The 14,212-nt window shown below is 40.9% G+C and overlaps 2 protein-coding genes across 2 annotated transcripts in view; both read left to right on the top strand.

The window, feature by feature from the left end:
* Window positions 1–264: 264 nt before the first annotated feature.
* On the top strand, window positions 265–9,117 carry CCDC112 (coiled-coil domain containing 112). Its single transcript, XM_042015243.1, has 10 exons — window positions 265–366; window positions 694–809; window positions 1,964–2,085; window positions 3,661–3,750; window positions 5,071–5,146; window positions 5,730–6,120; window positions 6,916–7,314; window positions 7,998–8,093; window positions 8,706–8,824; window positions 8,902–9,117. Exons 1-10 carry the CDS (start codon window positions 319–321, stop codon window positions 8,930–8,932), a joined length of 1,488 nt encoding a protein of 495 aa, XP_041871177.1. The 5' UTR covers window positions 265–318; the 3' UTR covers window positions 8,933–9,117.
* A 102-nt stretch (window positions 9,118–9,219) lies between these two features.
* Window positions 9,220–14,212, top strand: part of PGGT1B (protein geranylgeranyltransferase type I subunit beta) — a 32,238-nt gene continuing 27,245 nt past the window's right edge. Inside the window, 1 exon segment of the mRNA XM_042015244.1 lies at window positions 9,220–9,435. Coding sequence (XP_041871178.1) covers window positions 9,305–9,435 — 131 coding nt within the window. The 5' untranslated portion in view covers window positions 9,220–9,304.

Raw genomic sequence — 14,212 nt, 5'->3', positions numbered from 1 at the left:
ATGAGTGTTATTTCTATTCCACAGAAATGCTAAGTGGCAACTCATTTGAAAGTTTGATTCGTACACGAGTGAGAAACAAGATCTTGAGCCCCCCCAAAATTTATTGAATAATGTGGCACTCTTTAGATTTGGACAGGATAATGTGGGTATATCCCGGTTTTCCTGAAAGAAGCAATCACTACAAACCCTTGAATCCCCACATAACTGAAACCAAGGCCAATAAGAAGAGCCCTCCGGCAGCAGATGAAGGGAAGAAAAGAGTTAAATGGAGTCAGCGAGAGGCGCGGCCGCCCTTCCCCTCAGCGGGCCGGCGGCAACATGGCCGCGCTGGCCCCGGCGCTGGCGGCGGCGGCCGGGCGGCTGCAGGTAAAGGCCGCCGGCACCCGGGCCCGGCGGGGCCGAGCCTCCCGGAGGGGCCCCGGGGCTGCGCGGGCGTGTGGGGCTGGCCGCGGGTCCGCAGCCCGCGACACCGCGCCGCCGTGGCGGAACCGGCGTGTCTCTGCTGAGCAGGGCATTTCTGTGTGTGCGCCGGTGCGTCACGCCTCACTCCAGTTTCCGCTTAAAATTACTTGAATCGCGGCAGTAGAAAAGCGAACTCTGCGCTGTGGTGTTGTTTGCTTGAAAGTAACCAACGAGCATTAAAAAAAAAAAAAAAAATTGGTTGTAAATAACAGTTGATTTTGTTATCTACAGAATGAGAGCTGTTCCAGTACTGCAGGTGCTGGCCGACAATTTCAGAGCTGGAAGATGAAAGCTGAACGAGCTAAGAAAGTTGAATTCGTAAGAACTGCAGAAAAGCTAAAAGCTCAGTAAGTTAAACACTTCATCATGTTTTCGTTCTGTTCTGGAGGTAACAATAACTCGAGGTTCAAATTAAGAATATATGGTAATGAAGTCTTTAGGCTAAAGGTTTCCTTTTCAGGAGCTCAAATTATTGTGGTTGTTACAGAAGTTCAGGATAGGCTTATGACCTCCAAAATGTCCCGTTGTTCCAATTACCATTTGGACTTAGGCCAGTCATGTTCTTTAGTAAGAACTGATACTCTTAGGTGCAAAGAAAAGGAAGTGTGTGTGTGGCACAATTGAGTTCTCAGTTTTCCTACTTAGCTGTGCTGATCCTCGAAGCACCTAAAGCCCTTAAGACATCCCAACAAAAGGGGAATTGCAGTAGCAGAATATTGAAAGACTTCATCTAAAATATCTAGGCCACTGTTTTGGAAAACAAAGGGTCAAGACAGCTGAGGCACAGAAGTGATTTAAATCTGTTTCCCCACGTCTTGACCAAGTGCTGATTACAACTACACTGGCATCTGAAAGAACAGGGAGATTTCTTCTCCAACAGGTGAGCTTTATGGGGAATAGCTAATGTAGCCATCTGACTGAAGGAGAGGTTTGCAGTTGTGAATCCTGATTAAACAGGGTACTGAAATCTCACAGCAGTGTTTTACACTGTGTGACTGAATCGAATTCATCTTGATTACCCTGGATCCTGGGTTGTGGCTCAAAATTTGACTGCTGGGTAATGTTCTTGATCAAGCAGCTTGAAATGAGGCATCCCATTTAACTGAGGCTCAGCGTCCCTCTGTAGTGTTGTCTGTGCTGGGGCTCCATCTAGGTGTGCCACTGCATTAATACAGCCTGTCTGCCTGCACGTTTCCAAGGAAAATCCTCATAGGCTTCTAGAGAATAAGCATGCACATAGAATTTCAGTGCGTAAACCACTGCTTGCCAGTGAGGTGATTTCCCTGTTAATTTCTTTCTCTTGTTCAAGTGCTTGAGTGGTGTGTAGTGTTACAGCTGCAGAAAGATTTTCGTTGAAAACAGTTGTAGGAACAAACCATGGATTTGTATAAAATCTAAGATATTCCTGTTAACACAGCCTTGGCTGCACAATAACCTTGGAAAATCTTGGGGCTTTGCTAAGTGTTTGTGCCTTACTCAGTGTGGCACCCTTTCTTCCTAGGCTTGCAAATATAGAAAAAGACAGAAATGGACACCTTTATAATAGGAAGAGTGATTTCAGGGTAGAATACAGATTACTAGAGGAACTGGAACACAGCATGACTGTCAGCAGGAAAACGGAAAGTAAGTGGGGTTTTATTTGGGCTTGTTTGGTTTTTTTTCCCCCCTTTTATATGGTGTTGTTTTTGTAAATGGTTTAAAAACCGGTAGTACAGAGAGATGAGTTAGGTGGAAGATAGATCCTAGTAAGTGTAGTGTTTCACCATGTGCTTATAAACACACAATTCACTTGCAAAATTCAGGAGCATAAAAATTTTGGGCCCCCTATGTTATTAACTGTTCTCTTTTAATCTTCAATGTAAAGTGACTGTGGTGAAAAGGTACTGTTAAAAACACTTTGAATCAATTTTGGGTGTATACTGCAAAATATAATGTAGTCCAGCTAAGGTACAATAAAAATATTCTTACCTCAGCATTCACATACTGATTGCTGCCTTTAAATATACTTTTAAACTGTTCTGTGTTTGCAGTTTTTGAGTTTTTGAATATTCCTAGTTCAGATAGTGCTGTGAGATGTTACACAGTCCTACAGTATCTGTTCCACTTACAGGTGATAATGTAACTCAAGAAAAAAATTACTCTCTTTACTTACAGTACTTGAATGCTTTCAAAAGTAATCACATAAATCATGCTATGCCATCTGATATAGATCAAAATAAGTTGAAGAAAGGAAAGGAATGTAGAAACAATTAAAAGTATCCTCATCTTACAAATTTGCGTGTGTTCTGATGTACGTTTTTTATTTAAGGAATCTTAGAATATCCTTTGCATCTTGCAGTCCTTAAGAAATATAAATGTTTCTGAGGAATGACTAAGCTAATAAGTTCAGAATTTTTTCCATGATTAAGAAGGGAGCATGGAATATGGATGGAGATGATGCTATGAGATAATAAAGAGGACAGTGATGTGAAGTGTCAGGCACTACATGTCAGATGTGAAGGAGTATATCCTAAAAGATGCAAAGGTGTACAACAGCCCCCAATTCCCATTTACTGCATTCAGGTCTTTCAGCATGATCTGTGTGCTTTTAGATTTTCTGTGGTCTCAGCAGGAATGTGTACCTTCCTTATACCTTCCTTAATCCAAATCTTTTAGGATAGAAGATACAGCTCCTTAATATCTAAGGTGTATCCAGAACTTCATCCTCTTCAGTACTGTATGGTCTCATGAGGAACCAAGTGGTAACAATGCAAATAAGTCCACACATACTTGGAGGGCAAGAAAACATTGATTCTTCTCTATTTAACACAACAAATTAATTAATCTTACTGAAGTAGTACATTCATATACACTTTCAAAGTTTGTTTTCTCTTCATAAATGAGTGTTTTGAAGCCTAAGTCAAAGTTTGCCTCAAAACCCTAGAAGCTATCACCTGCATAGGCAATATTCTCCAAGCTTCCCTTTAGGAATCTCCCCTCTAAAATACTAAGCATTTTAACTGTTAACTGCATGGTCAGCTACATGCAGTTACCAGTTAAAATGTTCAGTATTATGGCAGTTTCTTATCATCAAACAGAATTTTGTCCCTGCTTAGATCAAACCCCTGGTTTATTTTGGACACTTCATTGCTCTTGTTCTTGTATTGAATTTAATGCAAAAGAAACTTAGAATTATCAGCACCTTATTTTGTTTAACAGAAGCTAAAATCCTGCAGCAGCTATTAAAAATACAGAACAGTGTGAAGAGACTTCAGCAACAATTAAAAGATGTGAAGCCTACACCAGAGTGTAAGTCATGATGTCAGATTTAAAAACATTTTCCTCTACAGACAGATTTCTTGCATAGTTGTCTTTCTCCTGCAGAGTTGGGATACTCCTCCAGTCTTTATGATTTTGCAGGAATCTGGAAAGGGAAGACTAAACCTAGAAATTGCAGAAACCTAAGAAATGGTGAAAGACTCTGCAGTTCTGTGTTATCAGAAACTTACTTTATCTTACAAGTGGTGTGTGTTTGTTCCTTGAGGCTGTTGAAAGCTAGATTTCCCATCTGTAACATTTGCCTTATGTAAAACAAAGTTGGTATTCTACTACCCTGTAACTCCCTTTGATCTGGTAAGAGGTCACAGGGTAGGTTCTTCACGGAACTCATTTCTAGCCACCACATGGTTTGAAATGTAAATTGGAATATTCTACAGAAAATATTGCAGCAGTTTGTTCAGTTTGGATGTTTTAAAGCTTTAGGGAAATAGGCTCTGAAAGAACCATTCTCATGTGGTATCTACTATTTTGCAGAGCTCAGGTAGAGGCCTTCCTACTAGCTGAGGGCTTGCTGATGCTGGATAAAATGCATCCCATTTCATTTATTCAGTGTTTTATCTAAAAAAAATCATTATCTTCTTAAACTGTCAGTGAAGATACTAAGAACTAACAAGGCATGAAAGCTGAAATAAGAGGTTTAGATTATATAATTTTACTAAAATACAGGTTATTTAAACTACACATTCAGTTTGTCCATAGAGATGTTGTGCTGATGTAAAACAGATTCTAATCTAATAATATAATGTAATCTAATGGATGGATTTTGTACCAGTGCAAAATAGATCTTCCCTGGACAACAGTATTACCCTCTTAAAGTCAGGACTACAGCACGCTGACAGTACAGGACTAAGTCTTAACTTTGATGTTTCTTTGTCAGCTTTGTAAAAGCAGTGGCCTACAGGTTCAATAGGATTGCTACAATCTGGTATAAACCAGAGTTGAGTGTGCTTAAGTCACTAACTGTATTGTTATAAAAAACAAACGTGGAACTCTAGGATAAGGCTGTCTTATTCTGGGAATCAGTTGAAGCTCAGTCAAGATGAGACTTCTTTAATGGAAATAAACATTTATATCGGGATTTGCATCCAGTTACCTAAGTCACTTCTTAAACACACCTTTTGAATAAATAAGAATTTCTCTTTTAAGGCTGTGCGAGATGGAAATGCATGCTTTTTTGTACACTGAAATATGTGTCCTGAAAGTCTCCACAAGTCCTGCATTTCTGGATAGTGCTGATAAACACTGTAGACTTCTTAAGTTAAATAATTTTTTCTTCTTTTCCTTTTTTAGTTGTTGACAAGATCAAGGAAATGATGGAAGAAATTGAAAATGCAATCAATGCTTTTAAAGAGGAACAGAGGCAAATGTATGTTTATCCATGCTTCAGCTACTAGAAAAAGTGCTTTCATAAGACACAATGAAAACTTTGCATTAATCTAGCAAACTGTTCTTATGATTTACTCTTTTGGTAGTGATTCTCATGGTATGTATATCAAAGCACAAGCTATCAGCGTTAGAATCTTGGTAAGCTGCCTTTTAGGGAGGCTGTTTATACAGCTATTGCAGCATTCCAATGTAACAACGATTTGCCTATGAATAACCTTTCTAGGGAAAGGCTGAAGAAGAGATTAGATTGTAGGGGTTTTGTTGTTGCTGTTGTGTGTCTAAGCCGGTTTGGGGGGGTTCCTTTTCTCTCCACTGGTGTCAGGAGGGGATTGAGTTAATTGTATGCATGCCATAAATGTGTTCTTTCAGTAAAAGGGTAACTTAATTCTCATTGTGTAGTGCTTTATTATCAGATCATTATAACTGTGCTGTTACCACTTCAGTTCTTAATCTTTGAAGAATAGCTTTTGTGTGGCATTGAACAATTACAAAATTCATTTTTGGTGAATGGACAATGAATACTGTTTTTTTTTCCTTACATTTCAGTGCTTGTCTCTTTTCAGATATCAACAGCTTTTGAAAGAGGAAAAAGCTGCCATTAATGAGCTCAGTCTCTTTGAGAGAAAAGTGGAACTGTGGGTATTAGGGAGCTCAACAGCAGAAAAAGTTTTGAAATTACCATCAGCCAGGGTCACAGTTGATAAAACACTGGAAAATCATCTACCCAAAGAAGTAATAGAGTTTGAAAGATTTCTTCAGCGAACAGGAGGGCGGCAAGGAGGCTGGGATGATTATGATCATCAAAATTTTCTGAAGATACGGACAAAATACAGAGGAAGGCTGTCTTACATGGATGAAGCCCTTGAGTATCTCAATGGAAGAACAAAAGAAGATATAGAACAGCATGACAAATGGTATCAAGAATTTGTAATTTTACATGAAAGAAAGAAAGAGGTAAAATAACCCCTCTAGGGCTTTCGGAGATTTAAGAAAAAGCACTTATTTTCAAAATGCATACTGTCTTATTTTTGTATCTGCCTCTCTGGTAGTAGTGCTAGGCAGATTTGTCTTACAGTTGATGGTATATAACTGAGGTCTGTAGCATCCCAAACTTGCCAAAGTATTTGTCTTTAAAAAATAATTACAAACGAGCATAGAGCTAACAACACAGAAAAGTGGGATGTGTACTGCCAAAGTATATTATAAATGCTTTTGATGTCAGTGATTAGCAGGTTAGGTGCCAAGCCCAGAGCTGTAAGTGATCCTGTCTTCCTGTTACATTTGTCCCTAAGAATGTCTGTCCCACCTATAAGCAATACACATACGACAGACCGACATACAGAATTATGATTCCCTCAAGAACTATCCAGTAATAAAAGATATACTGACATAAGAACTACTATAAAACAGTGGGTTAATTGGAAAAAAAGTAAGAACTGTAATATGTTTGCATTTAAAAAAGCATATTATATCGACATTCATAACTACCCAGAGTTATTATGATTGCCATATCTGAAACAGTTTTAGCAGACATCTGTTAAACCTGCTTGTGTGATCCATAAAATAGAAAAAATAAAGTGAGAAAACAGATACAGGTACTTCTTGGCTTTAAGTTTTGCCTTCAACAGACTTTTAATTCCTCTGTGTAGTGTGTGTCCTTGGAACATAAGTCTTCATCAGACTGAATCAATGTGAATGTGTAAGATTTTCATGGAAACCTTGGATTTTTTTCCCTATGGTCTCTTGTAGTCAATTAAAAAGTGGAAAGAAAAGCAACAGCAAGAAAAAGAAAGAAACTTGAAGGAGAAAGAGAAATCAGAAAAAATGCTCAAGGAAAGATGGCTACAGCGTGAAGAAGCTCAGAAGCAAAAAGTAGAAGAAAGAAAAAGAAAACAAGCAGCAGTTGAAGTCTGGAAGAAACAGCAAGAAGTAGCATTTGCAATGGATCAAGCATCACAACTAAAACTAGAAGAGAAAAAGCAACAACAAGAGTGCCAAAGCCACTTGAAGTTACTGTTGGAAAGGAATATCTTGCAAAAAAAAGTAAAGGAGGAACTTGAAAAGCTTGAAAATGAGACGAGAGAGGAAACTGAAAAGGAGGAAAGGAAGCAAATTGCTGCACAAGAAATTTCTAAGTTTCAAGAGCATGTGCGTAATTTCATCTCCATTTTTGCATGTGGTGTTTTAAATTTGCGACTTCCTCCTACAATATAATCAGTTAAACAGGTTTTAAAATCCAAATTTCATTAATGTAAATCCATTATTGATACAAGTAACAGCATCTATTGCAGACAAACAGTATGAAACTTGATTTCAAACAAAGATGCTCATTTTCTTCAATATCTAAATTCTGCAGGATTACTCAAGCTCATATTTCCTTATCCATATAGAAGTGGTTTTATTTCTTCAGTAAATAATTTACTTGGGAAAAACTGCTTGGGCTGTGTTGCCTAAGAAGATGTCAGAGGACCCGAGTGTTGTATTCAGATAGGAGATAGAAAGAGTTGTTTGAATATCCTGCGGGTTTCAGTACCTGTTAGGTAAAGTCAGATCCCATACCAATGTAAATGCAATTACTGGAGAACTGATATTATTATCTGTATTCACACTAAAGTTTTTATAAATAGCTGAAACTACTGGGGGGTTTTTTCAAGCCATGTAACTATAATGTCTTTGTGCAGGACAAGCTATCACATGTAGCTAGTGAAACTTTACTATTATGATAATTTCAAAACAAGAAAAAAAAAGCTGTAAAAAGGCTGCATGTGTAGTTTTGTATCATTTGTTTTACTTCCAAAGAGAAGTTTGCTTTTCCACTCATTATGTTTCAGGATCTACATAAACTGGAACTAAGGGTTTTACAGAAACACGCTAAAGAGACAGAGAAACAAGAAGAAGAAAAAAGATTGGCAAAATTAAGAGAGAAGGTAACTTTTTCTTTGTTCTAATTGGAGATGTGTGCAGCTTGGTGATTTAAGCAGACTTTTCTTCATTCATCTAAAAAGCAGTAGTTTTCAGTTATCTAAATGGTTCATAAAGGAAAACAAAAAGTCATGCCCCGTTATCAGGAGACTAAATTGCAGCAGGCATAGTTGTTCCAGTGTTCAAAAAAATAGGAAAAAATCCTGAGAATTTATGTATCTCATTGCAGTACTTCACTGGGTAAGGCCTACAGGTCATAAAAGCGAGCTGCAGTATGGGTGGTGGCTTTTTTTTTTTTTTTTTCGAAATTGTTTTTACCATTGGTTAAATAAGTAGGCTGGCTCCCAGAAGCATTTTACATACACTGGGTTTTACAAGAGTTTAATCTTTTAAATTATTAAAATTCAACGACAGCAAGCAGCTGCTGCCACCCTTAGTTTTCACCCTTCTCCTGTTCCCTGTGGTAGCGTGGAGGGAAGTGTCTCTTTCTGGCTAGCCAGCTGTGTTGTTTACTCTGCACCTGCTACTACGATAAAGACCCAGTGAGCATAACAGAACTCCTTTTGTGATGAACGAAAAAGACTTATTAGAGTTTTGGTTGTTTGTTTCACTCTGAGGTCGAGATTCGGGTCACCAAAGACCGATCCAGGTTGAACAGACCTACCAAAGGCTGGGAAGAACGTAGGCAAGAGACGACACCAGCAGCTGCAGAACCGCAGCTGGGCGTTCCTCAGAGGTGAGGAGGGGACCGGTGGATGTGCAGCACGACAGAAGTGCACTTCTGTACTTCATGCCTTTTTGCTTTGTTGTCAGAGCTGTCCCAGCCTGGAGAGGAGGGTTGTAGCCGCGCACCAGCCTGTCCCTGTCGCAGGACGAAGCAGCAGCCAGCGCTTCCCGGGAGCCGGCACAGAGTTCCTTGACCCATGACGTGTATTACCTCTGTATTTTGCGAGTGTCGGGTTTGACATGCCGGCTATCAGACCGGCCAGCTGTGATGTCCCTTGGCATTAAAAGCGCATCTTCCCTGCAGCCGGTTGTGACGGCTCCTTAAGCGGACGGTTGCCACCCGCGGTGAATTGAGGCGCTCCTCCCTTTCCCCCTTGCCTTTTCCCGCTCCTTCCCCTTCCCTTTCCCTTCCCTTTCCCCGCCCCGGGGCGGGCGCCGCGGGTGACGCTATCCGGGCGCGCCGGGCGCGGGCAGCAGCGGCGAGGTGGAGATGGCGGCGGCGGCCGCGCCGTGCTCGGGGGAGCCGGAGCGGCTGGACTTCCTGCGGGAGCGGCACGTGCGCTTCTTCCAGCGGTGCCTCCAGATCCTGCCCGAGCGCTACTCGTCCTTGGAGACCAGCAGGTAGCAGCGGGCCGGGCTCCTCCGGCGGGCCGCGCGGTGGGAGGCGGGACGGGCGCCGCCGTGTCCGCCCGGCGCCCCCCGGCCGTCCGGGGCCCGGCCGCGCTCCCCTCCCGTCGGGCGGTGGCGGTGACAGGAAACCCCTCCCGGAGCGCTGCCGCCTCCCGCGGCCGGGAGCAGCGCCCCGCGGCCGGAAGGAAGCGGATCCCTATAAATCTGCCCACCAGCAGACGGCTCCTAGAAAATGTGGTAATGTAGGGGTGTAGTCACTGCTCGCGTAAAGTGCTTGACATCCACGAGGGAAGACTTGTTGATCCTTCTAATCTGTTTTAAATCCAGTGCTTCACTCTCTTAATCCACTCTGGAAGCCATTTTAAAGTAAATCACTTAAGCTTCACTTCAGCACGCAGAAGACTCTTGTTCATGTAACAAATGTTTTTAAGTCTTCATTAGTTAGTATAAAAGAAAATACTAGTGAAGTATGTTCCTCACTTTGAATTAGAGAGGCATTTGTTCCTCTTACGGCTTCAGAATGTACTTATTTGATCCTCTTCAAGTCTTCACCTAAGATAGTTACATCTGAGGTGTAAGAAGACCAGTAATGTGATTATCAAGCTGCACTTGATAAAATGTTGGAGACACGTAGATAGTTTGATAATCTTATTCAGGCAATAAAATAGTAAGATTCTTTCCATTTTGTAATGTCCTGCAGGTCATGCTATGAGGAATGCTCAATGGCTTTGATGCCTTTTCCTGGTCTTAAAATCAAGAGTCATACACAGTTAGAAGGGGAAAAGGGATTTTACCTTGGTATTTATTTTAAGGATCCTTAGGTGCACTACATCCAGGTCAAATGCACCGAAATGCACCCTGCGAAAATGCACCCCCCCAAAAGATCGGGTATAACATCATAGGTTTTCCTAATTAGCATATCTATCAAAGATTCCCCAATGAGAGGCTCGAGTGAGCCCCCTCCCCAAGGAACCTTCCCCTGGATGGTTCTATCTTGGTTTACAGAATGTGTTCTGGAGAGGACCTTGGGGTCTGGGGCACACTGATCACTAGCTACGAAGCTTCTAAAATGTTTAGTCTCTCAGCTTGACAAACAAGTCCAAGAATGTAGGCAAAAAGCACTAGGAATACAGAAGTTGTAAAAAAGGTATAACAGGGGTATAAAAGAAAAGGCAAAAAATCTTCATGGCATCATCTTTGGTCAGGTCATCCTGCTTTATTTCATTTGAGGGCACAAACACTTGGCATAAAGATGTAAGGACTAGTACAGATAGTGCTGAGCTGTGTGTAGCATAACACAACTTTATATTAAAAAGGGAAGTTAGAAATGGAACTCCTGGAGAGGGGCCAACAGAGAGCTTCAAGGATGGTTAAGGAACTGGAGTATCTGTCGTGTGAGGAAAGGTTGAGGGAGCTAGGTCTGTTTAACCTCAAGAAGAGATCACTGAGAGAGGATCTTACCAATGCATTCAAGTATGTTAAAGGGTAGGTGGCAGGAGGATGGGGCCAGACTCTTTAAGTGGTGCCTGTGACAGGGCAAAGGGCAGCAGACACAAACACAAGAAGGTTCATCTCAATATGAGAAAAAACTTTCTTAGATTGGGGGTGACTGATCACTGAAACAGATTGCCCAGAGGGGCTGTGGAATTTCTTCCCTGGAGATGTTCAAAACCTGCCTGGACATGATCCTGTGCAAACTGCTCTGGGTGAACCTGTATTAGGATAGGGGGGTTGTGCTAGATGATCTCCAGAGGTCCTTTCCAACACCAGCTATTCTGTAATTTTGTGAAATTTTGATTGCAGAGCTGTAAACCATTTATTCATTAAAAATTAGCTGTTGTTTCAGTCTACTTTCTCATTTATTTTAGATGACAGCAAGAGGAAGTCTAGGTATCCTATGCTCAACTTTTTATAGGTCTTAAAATTACAACATCATGCAAATGTATTAGAGTGATAACACAAATAGCTAACCTTAGCCCCACTGACATCTGAAAATAGCTAAAGAAATGGGATGTTTTCAGCCTAGAGGAGGAGGGATCTAATCAGTCTTCCATTAGTGAGAGGTATTACTTCTCACTGAAGAAAGATGGAGGTGTACTCTTTGCAAGGGACCATAGTGACGGGGCAGGAGGCTGTGGGAATGAGGTACTTTGGGGAGAATTGTGTGGCTGTAGGAAAAAGGTTTTTCGCTGTTAGAACAGTTAACCATGAAAAGTTTGCCTGTTGAAGTGATGGAGTTACCTTTGAGGACATGGCTTGTCAGGGTCCTGGGTCATCTCCTCTGAGGCCCTGTGTTCTGCAAAAGATGGGACCAGTGAGCTCCAGAGGCCCTTGGCAACATGGACATGTTCTGCAGGGATGCGCACCTGTCTGTTGACAAATGCGAAGTGGGGGATTGAACCATAAATGCATCTTCTCCAGTTTGACCTCAAGGGTATTAAGTTTGCCTTTTTGCCAAGTTCAAGGTCACAGAGTTCAGCAAACCTTCAGCAAACCTGTAGAGCTTATACAGCTGCAGAAAGAAATGCTGTTACCCTTTTGTTCTTATTTCCCCTGTTCCTGAATTTGAGTGGTTCCATTGTGAGTTAGATGGGGAAACTCAACTAAATTAAAGAAAGATTTGTCAAATAAATAAATAAAGTCGTTTTTCAGATTGTTTTTTTCACTGCACTGCAGTAGAAAAATGTATTTGTTGTCACCAGACAAGGGTAGTAGAGAGTGAGATTTTCCTTACTGTGCTGGTGCATTCCAACTTAAGCTGTAGATTGTCAAACAATAATGGGGAATAAAGAGAATTCATTTCATGTTCTCTACTCAACTTCTTTGCTCAAAGCCTTTGTAATTATTTTTATCTGTAGCTATTGCATGCAACAGTAGTTGCAGCAAGAGTAGTTTTTAAGCATTCTGATTGGTAGTGTTTCATACACAATGATTGTCAGCACTGAGGTTTTGCAGGAGAATGCAACTCTGCTGGTCTCTGAAGTCTTTAAGATTCAGGTCCTTCATGGTGCTCTTTGTAGTGTACTTAATCAGTTTCTCAATTTGTCACTTCAAATGCTTTCTGAATTCTTCAGTGAAATTGTAGTCTTTGTCCACGATTGAAGACAAAGGGGTCTGAATCTGTCATCAGAAGTGGCCATCCTGTGTGGAAGTGGTTGTAGATAAAGTTTTTACACTTCTTGGCATGTGTCACCTAAGGTGCTGCTAAGAGTTGTTTTTGTTAGGACATATGTCTGTTAATTTTCTGTGAGGCAGCATAGCATATGAAGTAAGGATTCAGTGCCTAAATGGCTGCGTTGCAACCTCTGTATGACCAGTGGTGCTGGCTGTTCTTGCCCACCGTACATAAATTCCAACACAGTACAGGCTGTTCCTTAGTAATGCTGGAGACACAGTCAACTCTGAATAAGTGAACTGAACCCTAACTATATGTAAAACCACTTTTTAAATTCATATATCTGTCATATGCATTTTTAACTGTAGATGAGATTTACTGTCTGTATTGTACGTATCGCCTTGTGGTTTTGGAGCTACTTTGTAGCAGTTTCTAGTGCTGATGTTGGCATGCTGTTTGTGCCTCTCTGGAAGTAACTTAGCTGGGTAAAATTGAGTGAAAATGTATTTTAAATAGTTCTAGTAAAAGACTGTCAGTGTTTGTGAATATCAGAACGTACAGGCAATGTTTCAAATAAATAGTTTATTGTAACTGCACAATAAATTCCTTGGGGCTTTTTAGTGAAATTAGTGATTTTTTTTTTTTTTTTTTTTAAATTAGTTAATTATCCAGGATCAGATTTTGGGTTAAACAGAGGTCTGATAGATGGTAAAAGTGGATATAAGCCTTGAAGTGTTAATTTTGCACTTTGAAAGACAATTTCTTAGTCATTGGAAGGGTTAAAATTTGCTCTTGTTCCAGATAGAAATACTTCTGTGTGCAACATACTTTTTTGGCTTTCTCTACTCAGATAATTATTGGAAATAATAATAGTAAAGATACATATTTTACCAGCCCACTGGTAGGAATGTCACCCTAGGACATTGTGCCACTTTATTGAGATTAGCATCTGCTGCATTGTCATTTGGCTGCTGTGCTTTAATTAGAGTAATTCTTTTGGTTGTGTGCTTTGGGCTGGATCATATCACCATTTTTTCCATGGTCTTACTGTTTGTGGTTCTGATGCAGAACCTCATGCAGAAATTAAGTGGCTCTGGAGGCTTCTGTCTGCATCTGTCTCTTCAGAGGTGCCAAGTACTGGTGGCCAAGGTGGCTCACCAGTTTGTGAGGTAAATACAAATTACAGCTTCATTTCCTAAGGAAAGCTGGTATTAACTGTTGGTTTTCCTTGGCATGCTGAATTGTAGTTTCTGCATGTGTAGCAGTTGTTTCACAATCCATCATCTTATCTGGTGTAAGGAGAACAAGAATTTCTAGAAAGATCAGCAGACAAGTGTGGGTGGCAAAATATACATCCAGCTAATTTTAGTCTGAGTCAGAACATCCAAGGTACCATTACATGAGCATTTTCTCTCATAGCAAGTTGTCCCAGGTTCCTAACCCAGTGCAGTTGCTCAGGTGCTCTGTCAGAGTGAGTAATCCCTGTTGGAGGGCCATGCCGTGGGTGGCTGCAATAGTTTAAGCTAAGACAAACCTAGCAAAGAAGGTGTTAGTTAGCAGGTATGATAGCCCATGTTCATGGAAGCAAGCTGTAGGAAAGAAGGACATTCAGCATGCTAGCTACTTCACTGCTCTGTTGGAGACTTGAATGTG

This window comes from Corvus kubaryi, unplaced genomic scaffold (assembly GCF_017639235.1).
Source record: "Corvus kubaryi isolate FWS band 111438036 unplaced genomic scaffold, C.kubaryi_AGA036_p1.0 split3-37296, whole genome shotgun sequence".
Classification (NCBI taxonomy): domain Eukaryota; kingdom Metazoa; phylum Chordata; class Aves; order Passeriformes; family Corvidae; genus Corvus; species Corvus kubaryi.
Note: the sequence above shows the minus strand (reverse complement) of the source record. Positions and strands in the feature narration are given on the sequence as shown.